Source organism: Pyrus communis, chromosome 11 (assembly GCF_963583255.1).
Source record: "Pyrus communis chromosome 11, drPyrComm1.1, whole genome shotgun sequence".
In the NCBI taxonomy this organism is placed as follows: domain Eukaryota; kingdom Viridiplantae; phylum Streptophyta; class Magnoliopsida; order Rosales; family Rosaceae; genus Pyrus; species Pyrus communis.
In genome coordinates this window covers 13,662,364-13,676,107 of record NC_084813.1, presented here as the reverse complement: position 1 = coordinate 13,676,107, position 13,744 = coordinate 13,662,364, and the positions used below count along the sequence as shown (strand labels likewise).

General features: G+C 39.5%; 1 protein-coding gene across 1 annotated transcript; it reads left to right on the top strand.

The window, feature by feature from the left end:
- Positions 1–333: 333 nt before the first annotated feature.
- LOC137707482 (proteasome subunit alpha type-6) lies at positions 334–4,434 on the top strand. The gene is made up of 9 exons (XM_068446360.1): positions 334–552; positions 964–1,058; positions 1,150–1,231; positions 1,361–1,457; positions 2,437–2,495; positions 2,669–2,751; positions 3,141–3,236; positions 3,450–3,509; positions 4,169–4,434. The coding sequence occupies exons 1-9, from the start codon at positions 477–479 to the stop codon at positions 4,259–4,261; spliced, it is 741 nt and encodes a 246-aa protein (XP_068302461.1). The 5' UTR covers positions 334–476; the 3' UTR covers positions 4,262–4,434.
- The last annotated feature ends 9,310 nt before the right edge of the window (positions 4,435–13,744 follow it).

Genomic DNA, 13,744 nt, shown 5'->3' with positions numbered 1-13,744 from the left:
TATTCTTTGAGTCCTCTCTATCCTAATTTGACTAGACCATAATTTTAAAGTATTTAAAATCTTAATTGACTACCCTCTCATTTTAAGTCTACTAAAATCCTATCAATTCTTAGTTTGACAACACCTGCCTAAGTTCAGAGCCAAATCTGTAGTTTACTCTAGCACTAAAGTGTCTTTGGGTAAAACAAATTTCGATGGTCATTTGGGCTTTTGTTTCAAATATTCTCTTAAGCTTGCTGGTCCAAACGTTTGGCCCATCTCCATATTTTGGGCTCCCCCGAACAAAATGCAATACATGTGACATTGTTTCAACCTTGAACGTATTCAGCTAACTTGGGAAAAAAGCTTTCCTGTGTTTCCTCTTCTAATTAAAATCCCTCCCACCAGGGGTGGCCATTACAGTCTGATACGCCAAGTCGAAGGAACCCTAAAAACCAGAGAAGAAAAAGAAGCTCAGAAATCGAAGCAATCAAATCATGAGTCGAGGAAGCGGAGGCGGATACGATCGTCACATCACGATTTTCTCACCGGAAGGTCGTCTCTTCCAAGTCGGTATGTGATAATCTCCAATACATTCTGTGTGATTTTACCGATTTGAATCTCGGATGGTCCCTCAGAGAGGGCAGATTTGTGGGTTTTTGGTTTTTTAGGGTTTTATGGGTCACCGAGATCAAAACCCATTAATTGCTTTATCATTTTGTTTTAATGCTGAAATCTGGGGAGAAATTCAAGATTATAGTAGCGAATGTGTAGTTTGTTTGTATTGGGTTCTGGTTGGTGTGTCAATTTGCTAGCTCAATTATACATCAGTCAAATTAAGTAGCTTAATTTGTATGGGTTTTCGGTTTCTTCTCGGCACGACAAGACAGTCGACTTAAATTTCGGTTTATTGGATGCTGAACTTGATCCCTGTAAGGGATGTTGTTTTCTGAGTTGGTTTTTCTTCTTCTTATGATTGGATAGAGTATGCTTTTAAGGCTGTTAAAGCTGCTGGGATCACCTCCATTGGTGTCCGGGGAAAGGATTCAGTATGTGTTGTGACCCAGAAGAAAGTCCCGGTGAGTATTGTTGGTGGTATAACTGAGTCTTTATTATCATACCATGCTGTGAATTAGTGCGGGTTGTAAATACATCATGATATTAATGCAGGACAAGCTTTTGGATCAGACAAGTGTCACACATCTTTTCCCCATCACTAAGTTCCTAGGGTTGCTGGCTACTGGAATGACAGGTTTCTTTTTCTTCTTCGTTGACTTTTGTTGGAAGCTTTAACTCGAACATTTGTGCTTTCGGCAATGTTTAGTTCTTTTGTAGTTCAAAAGCTCACATTGGTTCATCCTTTTGACATGTAATTTTGTAGCTGATGCGAGGACCCTAGTTTCGCAAGCAAGGAATGAAGCAGCTGAGTTTCGTTTCAAATATGGATACGAGATGCCTGTGGATGTGTTGGCTAAATGGTAATCACTTTAAGTGTTTATACAATACTATGTTATGCTATATTACAACTGAACTTTTAGCATGCGGTTTTTCAGTATTCCTATCTTGAGTTATATTTTAAGTTAGAGTTGTTTAATTGTATCCATTGTATGTTTTTCACTTGTTTTGGCTGTTTTTGTTTGGGCCAGTCTTGTTGAATTTAACAGTTCAAGTAAGATTTGTTCACCCCTTCCTCTTAATTGGATATATAGAATGATGGACATCATAATGGGATGCCATGGTCCTTTAGTTATGGGGTTTATTGTCGGGGTTATTGGTTCACTTCATTACTGGGTAACTCTCTCATGCCCTCTTCCCCCCCCCCTGAAATTATGTACAGCCTCTCTCTCTCTCTCCCTCTCCCTCTTTCTTCCCCCCTCTCTCCTTCCCTGACTAGGTTTATGTAAAAGAAATAATTTAATTTTGTCCTTTGGATAAAGTACATATTGTAATGCCGAGTGTGCATAGACTTTTCTGCTTAACCTTAGAATTCAAGGGATTTGGATCTTCCAGCCAAAAGATTAGGGGATCATTTCTCTAGGTTAGAGGTTTTGGTTGCATTGTCTAGATGATCCCTCTTATGGTTATGTATCTTCTCATTTGTTATTTCAAGGAAAGGATGTTTAGATGAAATGCCCCAAGCGAAGCTTTTTTTTCCCTGGATGGGGAAAGGATCGGCAAACTTCAGCCATTAGTTTCTGTAATGGTTGTTCCAGAGCAAGCATTCAGCATATGAAATTACCCCACTTCAAATTTGCATTCAATGAAAGGGTATTGGGATTCAGTAACCTCTATTTCCTAGAGAGCCACTGGATAATTGACTATACTTTAAATACTGCCTCTTATTTTCCATCCATACCAATTCCAAGTTTCTAGTATTACAGTCAGAACAGTACAGACTACTGTATATAATTGCAAAGTCATCTCCTTATCTTTTATTGATATGATTTTGTATGACAGGATTGCAGACAAATCACAAATCTATACTCAACATGCTTACATGAGGCCACTTGGAGTAGGTTTGTTTCTAAACCATTCTACAGCAGTGGATAATCTTTTCTACTAGCAAAGAACTACATCGTGCAATGATGCATACTGATTGTTTCTCTTCCTCCCTCCCCCCTATATTACCTGGTTTGTCTTTTGCATTTTCACTGATATCATTATCTACAAATTATGTTTGCTTTCAAAGTGGCTATGGTTTTGGGCATTGATGAAGAGCTCGGACCTCAACTCTACAAGTGTGACCCAGCTGGCCATTACTTTGGTCACAAGGTAAGTGCCAAGAATATTTCTTTTCATGTTACTTAATGTAAAGAACTCAAAAGTATGTATGCAACATAATGGAATTTGCTGTGAGAACCACCCACACTTCTCACAAGTTTCAATTTTGCATCAACCCTATTTTGGTTTACTCATTAAACAGATACCCTTCTTGCAGGGTTCTCTCCTCCCTCTTTAGTACATGATTTTACATTTATAGAAAGCACTTAAGATTAACTTGCATCCCTACAATATGTAGATCGTTTCGACAAAGATCAAAGAGAAAAATATAATCATCTTGAGACATCACTATTAGCTCTACTCTGCCATAGTTATATCTTTGTTTTAGAGCATCGATCTGTGGTTCTAGTTCTCAACTGATCTCTAATTACGCATCTTAGGCTACAAGTGCTGGATTGAAAGAGCAAGAGGCCATCAATTTCTTGGAGAAGAAAATGAAGAATGAGCCTTCATTCTCTTACGACGAGACTGTGCAGGTAGACGTTGTTGTCATAGTATATTGAACAGGGTGCATAAGATATTTTACCTATTAGATAAAATCTATTTCCGGAGATTTTGATGGTTCTTAACTATTGAACTATGATTATGTTAACTATAACAAAAGTAGGAATGAGAATAATGATAATAATAAATAATAAGAATACTATTTTGGGTTCCTTCTCTAACTTCCCATATTTGTTCATTTGTAGACTTGTATTTCTGCCCTGCAATCAGTTCTGCAAGAGGATTTCAAGGCCACTGAAATTGAGGTATTTGAAACCCCCATTTTAGTGTTTGAAATTTTTTACTGCTTTCTGATGAGAACCTTAAATGCATTCTTGTTGGCATATGGGTAATAAACTTTTCATTGCTTGTATGGTGTGACGGTATAATTTTCACATAGGTTTGAACTTGTCTCGACATGGCACTCTGTTGAGAGCTAACAGTAGATCAAATAACATTTACGGAGGCAATTTAGTTTGTTGCATTGGGATCACAAGTGTTACTCCAAGGGCCTCTGAAGAGCCAAGTCAATTGTTTCCCTTCACTCTTCCATTTTCCGTAGGAGCCTAACAGGGTCTGAAAATAATCTTGTTTTGCATCGTCTGTAGCGACCTGCTTCCAGTTCGCCATCATATACCTTTTTAAGTGTACTATCTACTCAGGAGTCTGTTCTGTCTATCTCACAATCTGTTAATTACATTGATAGGGTAATACTGGGGTTTTGTATGAGATTTCTCTTGATCGCTGCTTTGCAAAGTTACTTTCCATATCCTATGTTTCATGTTTACATATATCTAATTTCCGTCAATTTCTTGGCCGTACATGACATGCATTTTAGCCATATGTTGATGGTGTGACAATGCATTGCAGCAGCAGTAAGTTTATCGAATAAAATGTATGTTAATTTTCCATTGACAATATTCAGGTTGGAGTGGTGGTAAAGGAGAACCCTGTCTTCAGAGTGTTGTCTACCGAAGAGATTGATGAGCACTTGACTGCTATAAGTGAGCGAGACTAAGTCCTAGGCTAATATGCCAAAATTGCCCGGAGATGCTCAAATTCGAAAGTTTGCTGGACATTTTCGCATCCCATTTAAAATATAATGTTCACTTAAAACTATAAGCGATTTGGACAGGATATTTACTCGTGTAACATTTCGTTAGTTGAATTACTGTTGTAAGATTGTCAAAATTCACTGTCTTCATGATTTGTTGTCTTTTTCCAGAATTACTAGTTGAGTTGAACTTAACCTCTGTCCAAGATCTTTCTAAACTATCCAATGACTTGGAAATGGAAAAGAAGAAAATTACAACAATACAATTACCCATATAGTAATGTTGTAACTTTCAGTATGGAAGTATTGCAACATTGGGGGATGAACACCCACCCAACAACGTTTAAAGGACCCGCCGGCGCCCCCACCCCCTCCCCCCCCTCTCCAACAAACACCCACCCAAGACGATGCGAATCTTGTCAGAGGAAGACGACGGTGAATCTTAGTGGAGGAAGGTGATGGCAACAATGATGGGCAAAGGTCGATGAGGGTGGTTGCGGCGGCGGGGCTAGCAAGTGGGTGGATGTTAGTCTTCGTTGCCGGGGTTGGGTGATGGGGTGGTGGTGGCTGTTGGGTCGAAGGCCGGGGTTGGGTGATGGGGTGGGTGGTGGCTGTTGAGTCGAAGGGAGAGGAAGGGGAGGAATGTATTTCTCAAATCTTAGGGTTTTAGGGTTGGGTAGGATGTTTTAACTTATTTTCTTAAATTTAAAAAAAAAAACCTAATATTAAAGTTGGCTCTAGTTGGTCAGTGGGACACACGGCAAACTATTGAGAGGAGATGTGCATCCACTAGAGTTAATGGTAGTGAGCAAAAATGCTCCCTTTCTTCTTAAGCTACACTAGAACTGATTAATAGCTGATTTGGGTATTCCATTTTGTTGTCAAAACACTTTTATAGTGCTAACATTAAATTATTTTCCCGTAAAATTGGATTCAATTGGATATATTCCTTTTTGTTCCTAAAGACAAATATTCGGCTACTTAAGTTGAAAGAGTATTCATTAACACTAGGGGTGGGTTTGGTTTCATTCGGTTTGTTTTTTTGCCAAAATTGAAATAGAATCAAAATTTCGGTTCAGTTTGATTTTTTTCGGCTTTTTTTTTTTGTTTTTTTTTTTTTTATCCGGTTTGGTTTTATTCGATTCCCTTTTTTTGTACATATCAAGATCAGATAAACCAATATTATTCTATTAACAACCTCGAAAGCAAAGAAATAAAGAAGCTCTTCTAAGTTCCAAAACAGACTCAAGCACATCATTTGCATACTCAATATAATTAGGCCCTAGACTTCGTTTCATACTTGGCAACAAAGTTTCACAAAAGAAACATCATAGCATACATTCATAAAGTGTAAAGAGATTCGGTTATGTTCGGTTCGGTTTTTGTTTGATTTTCGATTTTTCGATTTCGGTTAGTTGTTCGGTCCCTTTTTTTTCGGTTTTCGATTTTTTGAACCCACCCCTAATTCGTAACCAAAAAACTTTATTGTTGTATTTTATTATGTTTTTATACTTGATGAATTCTGGTTTTTATGTAAAGAATAATATCTTACGCATAAAGTCGTAAAAATTGTCTTCAACACCAAGCATATTGCGTTGAAATTCTTTTGTCTCATCAACAACAATAACATCAGAAAATTGAAGTCAAACAAATCCGCTCCTAAGACAACCTGACTGATCTCTTCATAAGTCACTATTGAAGTCTACTTTTCAGAAGCTTGTTCGGGGAATTGATATGCATAAACTTTCCGAGTTATAACATTGTTAGTCCTCTTTGGAATTATGTCAAACTCAAAGGGATTATCCCGAAGTATACTCACTTGACCTAAATACTATTTTCCTTATGATTAGAAGCATTTTTTCCTTTGGGTTTTTGTTGCATGACTAGGTTTTAACAAGGAACCTATTCTGGGATGGTCATACCCTTGTGTATGTCCAGTAGACGTTTAAACTGACTTTGCATTCAACTCACCATTTACCTTGGACTATGGACTTTTGTACCATATTGGATTTTACCATAACCGAGTTTTGCAAGACTTATTTCCACATGCAAGTTCTTTTGTTTGAGACTAGTGTGTTCCTTAATCAGTGCTGACAAGACAACTTCATCAAGCTTTGCTACATCTGATGTGATATTTACTAAGTATTGACATACTCAAGGGAGTGTTGTGAACATTATTAGCATATGTTTGATTGTGTAAATCCTAGTTAGATTGAGTTTAAGACTACTCAATATTCTAGTGATTATTTCCTTTTAGACTTTGTATTTACTTGGATGACAAGTTACTGTTCCCTCTTGGTTCATCATAAATAAGGCCACAAATATAAGGAGATGTTGTGAAATTGATGGTATATGCAGTGGAATAAAGTAAATAAGCCATAATATTTACGAGGTTCAGCAAGTGTGCATAAGTCCTTGGTGTAGCAGTAGTAATCTCTCTTATTATCAAATGGGAACTACAAATGAAAACAAGAGATTGTATGTTTTCTTTTGTCGTAACATTTGTGAGCTAATAGGCCTTTATATAGAAAAACATATTGTTCCCTGCTAAGGCCAAGAAATGTGAAAGTAGGCAGCACACCTTCAACATTTGTAGGCTAACAAGATCTTCAACTTTGGTAGGCTGAAAAGAAACAATGGGCGATGTTTATTTCCTCATGTGGTCATCCATCTTTATAACATTCCCCCTTGGATGACTACAAGTCATTTATTGACTGTCTTTAAAATTTCTCTAATGATAACCAACAGGAGATGAATGGATGGTCTAAAGGAGACAAAAACACTTTGCTCATGTAGCATACTCTTAGATGCTCCCCCTGATGATATCTCCCCTTGATTAGAATAAGCTTAGATCAACTAACTTGTTATCACGCCAATGTGTGTTAGTGTAGTTCTTGAGATTCTGAAGTGAAAACTTTTGGCATATAGTTGGTGAGGTTGTGTGCCATATTAGGTTTGAATGTGTTTCTGTAGTTTCCATTACTTAATTCTGTCTGTGAGCCATCTTTGTGCAAACGAGAAAGATACTTATATTTTGCTTGCCTAGTAAGACCGTGGCTATTAGTGAGTTCATTGGAATAGAACAAGCACATGTCTATAATTTCCAGGAGTTATCAATAGATAAACATTATTTCATTGTAATACCCATACAGGAAATGTTTCATTTGATTCAATGTATTGTGGTAAATATAATAAGGCATATACTTCACTAAGATGTGGTACTTCTGGACCAAATATCAATTCATCTTTTCCCTTATGAGGAATGATCTTTCTTAGTGTCTAAATATCGATTAATCAGTTGAGTGTTCAACTCATGATCTTCAATCCATATGATTCTTTAATGCCATAAACATTTTGATGGATAAGATTCACGTTGACATATTGTTCGATCTGCAGTTCAAGACAATATTCCTTTCAATACTTTATAATCTTTCTACACTCTTTAGGAGTCCCAATCTAATATCAACTCTTGCAAGAGATTTAATAGGTTGCAACAATATCATAATGATAGTATTCACCAAGGCAATTTATACCATCCATTAATATTAAGTAAATAATTTATGCTTTACCCTTCCAGGGCTTTCTTCAAGCAATTTGAATTCTTCAATGATTTTCTACACTTCATGACACATTCTTCTTTGGAATTTATATAGACCAACTTGCTTCCATGTATACTTGAGAGATTTACTTATGGAAATATGCTTCGGGCATTTCATAAGCCTTCGTATAATACGTATAATTCTCCATTGAAATGAACAAGTTTCATAATAGGAAATCAAGTTTATAGGAGTGTATTAAAATTTCAGGTTTCAACCAGGAACCTTGTGTCATACCATGTGAGTGTAGTTCATTGTATTATTGTTGACCTTAAAAACTACCAAGCCTACGTGGCGCGCATGCCGAGTAACTAATGAGCTAACCATGTCCTTCAGTTATGTGCGGGGCGTGCCAACTCATTGGTCGAGCTCGTCCAGGGAGTAAAATATGTTGATGTGGAGTTGGGCTCGCTGCTGACTTCTTGATCTTTCTACTGCGACCGAGGAAGGAACACGCCTCGGCCTTCGGGTTCTAAAGCTTGAAGATAAGGCTGCTAGTTCTGCGAAGTTCAAATATCAAATTCGGCTTTCAATATGCCGAATGTAGTAACCTATAACACTTCACTTCGCCAAGAAAGCTGATAAGATGACCTCTACCAACAAGGACTAAAAAATCCTTGTTGATTGAGACTTAGATAAATAACTAGTCGGTCTCGAAGCATGTTTATCCAAACTGAAGATGCTGCTCGATAGGCTAATTCTACGACTCCAGTGCTGTTTATCCAAACTGAAGATGTCGCCGGTTGCCTTCACAATGCTGTTTATCCAAACTGAGGATGTGTTGGCGGAAAAATAAAATAAAAAATCTCAAGATGTTTGAGAGGTTTGCGTAAGGCAATTTGTATGTTGAATTGGATGGGGCTTGAATGATGCACTTCCACCTTTATTTATAGTAGTGAACCTACTTCTGGCTGAACCAGAGATGTACTCAGATTAGAACTCTTTATCCCAATCTGATTATGATTCGGCCAATCCTAGTTCCAATAGGTTCCTGAACTAGGCTCTATAATGAACCAGGTTTATTCCCTAATTCTCAGCGCCTTCAGCTTTGAGACCCCTTGTTGTATCAGGATTCGCCCTCTTTGTTTATCCAAATCAATCATTCTCACAATAGGACTCAGCCAACTTGATTGGGCAGCCTTATGGCAGCAGGATGACCCATAATACTTTTGGAAGAGTATTGGGTTGAAAACAAACCTAGGCTCGGCCTAATAAAATTATTTTGGGCTCAAACATTACCTTTTCACTTTTGAGGTCGTCGGTCTGCAATTCTTGGCCAAGCTCTGACCTTGAAGAAGTGAAATCGTCCCTTAGCATCTTACTAAAAGGTACCGAGAAACCTCGAATATCACAACCATTTGATGCATTTATAAGGCACGATTGCAGATTTTACCCTTATCAAACTCCCTACCATGTATCGTCTTCTTGGTATGTTTGTCCTTCAATGATGACATTTGACACCGAAACGTCCTTTTAGTTTTAAACTCGCCGTCACGCGCCATCATGCAGCCTTAACCCATGATTTTTTCGGTCTTTTCGAGACATGTGAACACTAAAACGTCCTTTCCCCCCTTAAATTCGCCGTTACACGCAAATGTGCATCCTTGATCCACGAGTTTTTCAGTCTTTTCACCTGGATTCTTTGAATATCCATCATGATCATCAAATCCTCTAGTTGATTTTATCCCCCTTTTTAAAACTAAATTATTGATCTTCCTCCCAAAATGCCTATAAATGCTCATCTATCCTCCATTCAAATTTTACGCTTTCAAAATTCTTGAATCTCTTGCCAGTTGCTTTTAAACTCATAAAAGAAACCATACTCTTAATTCCCAAAAAACCTTCATCTTCAATAGCTACCAATACATTTATTACTAAGTTCTCCGAGGAATGCAACAAGTGCCTAAGCATCACTGATGGAAATACCATCAAGACCATTCGATTCGAGGATGAACCAAATGTTCTCCATTAAACTCTAGGCCCACTTTTCAAGGATTACGTCCCAGAAACCATCATCGAAATGCTGAAAGCACACTACCCGAAACCCTTGTTCCAAGGGTACGATTGGTCGAAATGGGAATTGGCCAAACCCTAAGGTGTCTGGCCTTCAACCACTTTGGCCTGGGCTGCTTGGGTTACTCGGATGAAGCCACACTTTGGCGACGAATGGAGGTCTCTTGGCATTTTTGATGCCATCAAACTCTTGACCATCGAGATGAATTTGGACTGAGAACTTGTGATGGCTGCTTTAAGCTTTTGGTGGTCAGCCACCAACACAATGATTTTTCCCCTCGGGCCCCTTGGTTCGATGGTGTTGGATATCACAACCATACTTAGCACTTCTCCAACCGGCCTCCCAGTCGATATTGCTCTCTCCGGGTATAAATTCAACTTGGACTTGAAAACCATTTTTGAAGATTGCTTCATCGAAGCCTTGTTGTAAGGAGACCAAAGCTCGTCGAAAGAAGACGCGCATAAGCTGCACAAAAACTTCTTTAACTACAACACCCTGGTCACCCACTTCGCCGGCTCGGAAGGGGAAGCTCTCAAGATGAGGGAACACGTGGCCTTCTTATTTTATTGGTACAACAAATATATTTTCTGTGCCAAATTGAATAAGTGCCTGGCCGAGAACATGCCAGTTGCCGAAGCCTTGGCTAGTGGTCATGTCTTAGCCTTCAGCCCAGCCATCCTCACTAATCTCAATTGGTGTTTAGCAAACGCTTCTGCGGGGAAAATCGGCCCCCACCAAAACGGCCCGCTCTGGGTCTTCTAGCTCTGGCTGCAGGTTTATTTCTCGACGCTAAGGCTAGAAGTCCCAAACTTCAACCCTTCTGAGGCAATGGGCTTGTAACTGGCCTCACACCCTTTTCCTGCTCATTCGGCCGAAGGAATCTTCAAATATTTCTTCAGCCTAGAGGGCTTGTCAGACGAAAAATTCTAAGTTTGTCGTCGTCGGACATGTCCATCATCTATTATCCTCCCACAATCCGCATGGAAAAGGTTGAATAAGCTGATCTCTGAATGTCATAGGGATCCTTTATCATCAATCGCAACCTACTTTACGGTTGCGAAACCCGACGAGGAAGCTAGGAAGTCTATCATCCCAACTTCTTGGCTCATCAACTGGGCTATCTCTAAGGGTACCCCATACCGTTACTTGATTCTCGCTCGCTTCTTAACCGAGAGAGCCTCTCTGGTTTTTCGGAGAGAGAATATGAAATAGCCGAGTGGGGGTTCGAAGAGCGATGTTCCAAGTTTCGCTTTCGGCTGAACACTTTAGAAACCCAATGTGCCAGCACTTTCGTCGATTGGTGAGGTGCTTACACAACGGACTTTTTTAGTGTTTCAGTCGAGAAAGTCTTTAAGAAGCTTTTTGGCGATCAACCCAAAAAGTCTTTTGTCCCAAAATCCAAAGAAACGTCCCAAGGTCTATACCTTCTTACTCGTCTCGTTCATTTATTTATTTCGAATTTCATTCCAACCTAAACTCAGTCTTTTTAGGTGGTTGTACTATAAAAGGGGCTAAAGTGGTTGCGATGGCCGCGACTAAGAAAAAACTTACCCTTCATGTGAAAAAAGCGGCAGATACTGTGCCGACTCCATCGAGTAAACGACCTTGCCTGGAAGCCGACACGATAGGGGATGCTCCCCATCCTAAAAACCGTGTCAAGAAATTGGCAAAGAAAGGGAAACGGGAGATTCACGTCATCTCTAACCAAACCACAGAAGCAACTACTCCTAGTGTTTCTCCCCCCACTCCTGTCTTCCACGTCTCGACGGGAGTGCAGTAAAACCTTCCAACGGATCAAGCACCTGAAGTTCATTATGTCCCTTAAGTTATGGTCGAACCGGTTGTTGCTTCGTTAGTCGAGGAATCTGCAGCTCTGGGGTTGGCCGTTGCTCCCCAAGCCGACCTATCAGTCGCTGTCTTAGAGTAGGTGACCACCTTGGCTGAGAGAAAGTGTCTCCCAAATCCAAAAGGAAAATCGGTGATCATTTTGGAAGAAGTACGATTATTCTTGCTAATAATTTCTTTATCTCTTAATTGAATTTCCAAATAAAAAAAACCTTTTGTTCAGGAGGATGAGGCGTCTGGCCAAAACGATACCCTTGCAGCCGAAAAAAGTGCGGGACATGGAACGGCACTTTTCACTAAGCCCGAAGCGACGACAGAGATGCCGGTTCATCCACAGGACCAAGATCTCGGCATTCTTCCTCAAGAAGCCACTTTGGCCTTTGTAAGACATTTATTATTTTCATGAATTTTCCTTTTTTAGAGTTCTAAACCAAGAAAAATATCAAATGCCAGGTGCCCAGCCGTTCATTTCACCGAAAATTTTATGCGCCAAAGGGCGTTATTTATATTTCCTGGCCGCCCCAATGGCCATTAGACATAGATAACCTTCATCAGCCGTATGAACTAAAAGGCTGTTTTAAGCACTAGGCTTGGCCATTAAGCTCTCTAGGTTCGAGCAATGAACCAGCAGACATGGCTGAAGTTTCCTCTCTGCAGGTCTAACGCATCCCTTTTTTTGCTGCTTTGTAACTTAGAACTTTTCTAACAATTTCCTTCTTATGTAGCCTTTATGGGAAGTCGAGCTTGATGCACTACTCTCTAGTACTTCCGGAGTAGCCGGGTCTTTTGTCACCACGACTGAATCTGACGTCTTTGTCAAGTTGCAGGAGCTTTTATCCCTTTCAGCTTCACAAATCCTTCAATGCAAAGGCCTCGACTCCATAGGAGAATGTCTGAACGATCTTGCAGCTGGTGGCTTGGTAAGCACCAAAAATATTGTTCATTTATCTAATATCCTGGAGCGAACTTGGCAATACTTCACTACTTTTGAAAGGGCTCTTTGGGCCAAGGATGACCTAAAGGCCACAAAGATTTCTCATGAAACTAGTCTACTGGAGGTTGAGGCCATAAAAGCAAAGAAAACGCGACTAGCCAACCTTGATCATCAAATTGTCTAACTTCAACGTCAAATTGCCGAACTTTAACAGCAAAGGTCGTCCGATGCTTCAGAGCTTGAAAAGGATTTTGAAGTGAATAAGTCTCAACTGACAAACTACGCGGCTGGCGCAAAGCAGATACAACAACATCAGCTTGATAAAAGAATAAGACAGGCCGAAGTCATAGTAAAGTAAGGTGGTTGGAATTAAAGGCCGCTCTTGAAGCCTTCCTTCCTTCGATCCTTAGGATTTTGGCTTTAGTAATCAGCTGTTGGATTCTTTTTTGTAACTTCACTTCTATGCCTTTTGCAAAATTAATGAAATTAGTTATTCCCGCATCTCCCAATTGACTGGATAATACTTCTTTAAAAACTTCCCATTGATTGGTAGTTTATGTATTAGACTAGTTCAATCTCTGAGGTGGTATGCCTGCTTACCAAGAACTTTGCATACGACCTTGCTTCAACCCATTTGGTGAAATAATTGATTACTACAAGTATCCATACATGCTTTGCTGATCTGGAAGACGGCGTGATCTTGTCGATTACATCCATGGCCCATCCTTTGAACGACCATGGTTTGGTGACCTAATGAAGCAATTTGGTTGGGACCCTTTGTACAGGTCCATGAATTTGACATTGTACACACCCTCGTGCTTACTCAATACAATCTTTTAACATACTCAGCCAAAAATAATCGTGTCGTCAGAGCAACCAATGTGTTTTGCGTCCAGATTGATGAGCCTCACATGTTCCTTCGTGTACCTCTATGATAACCTGGGTGGCTTCTTTTGGGCTGAGGCATAGTAACAACAAATCGTCTTCACTTTTTCGGTATAGTTCATTCTGATACTTCACGTAATTTGTGGCATGTACCCTAGTCTTGTGGTTGTACT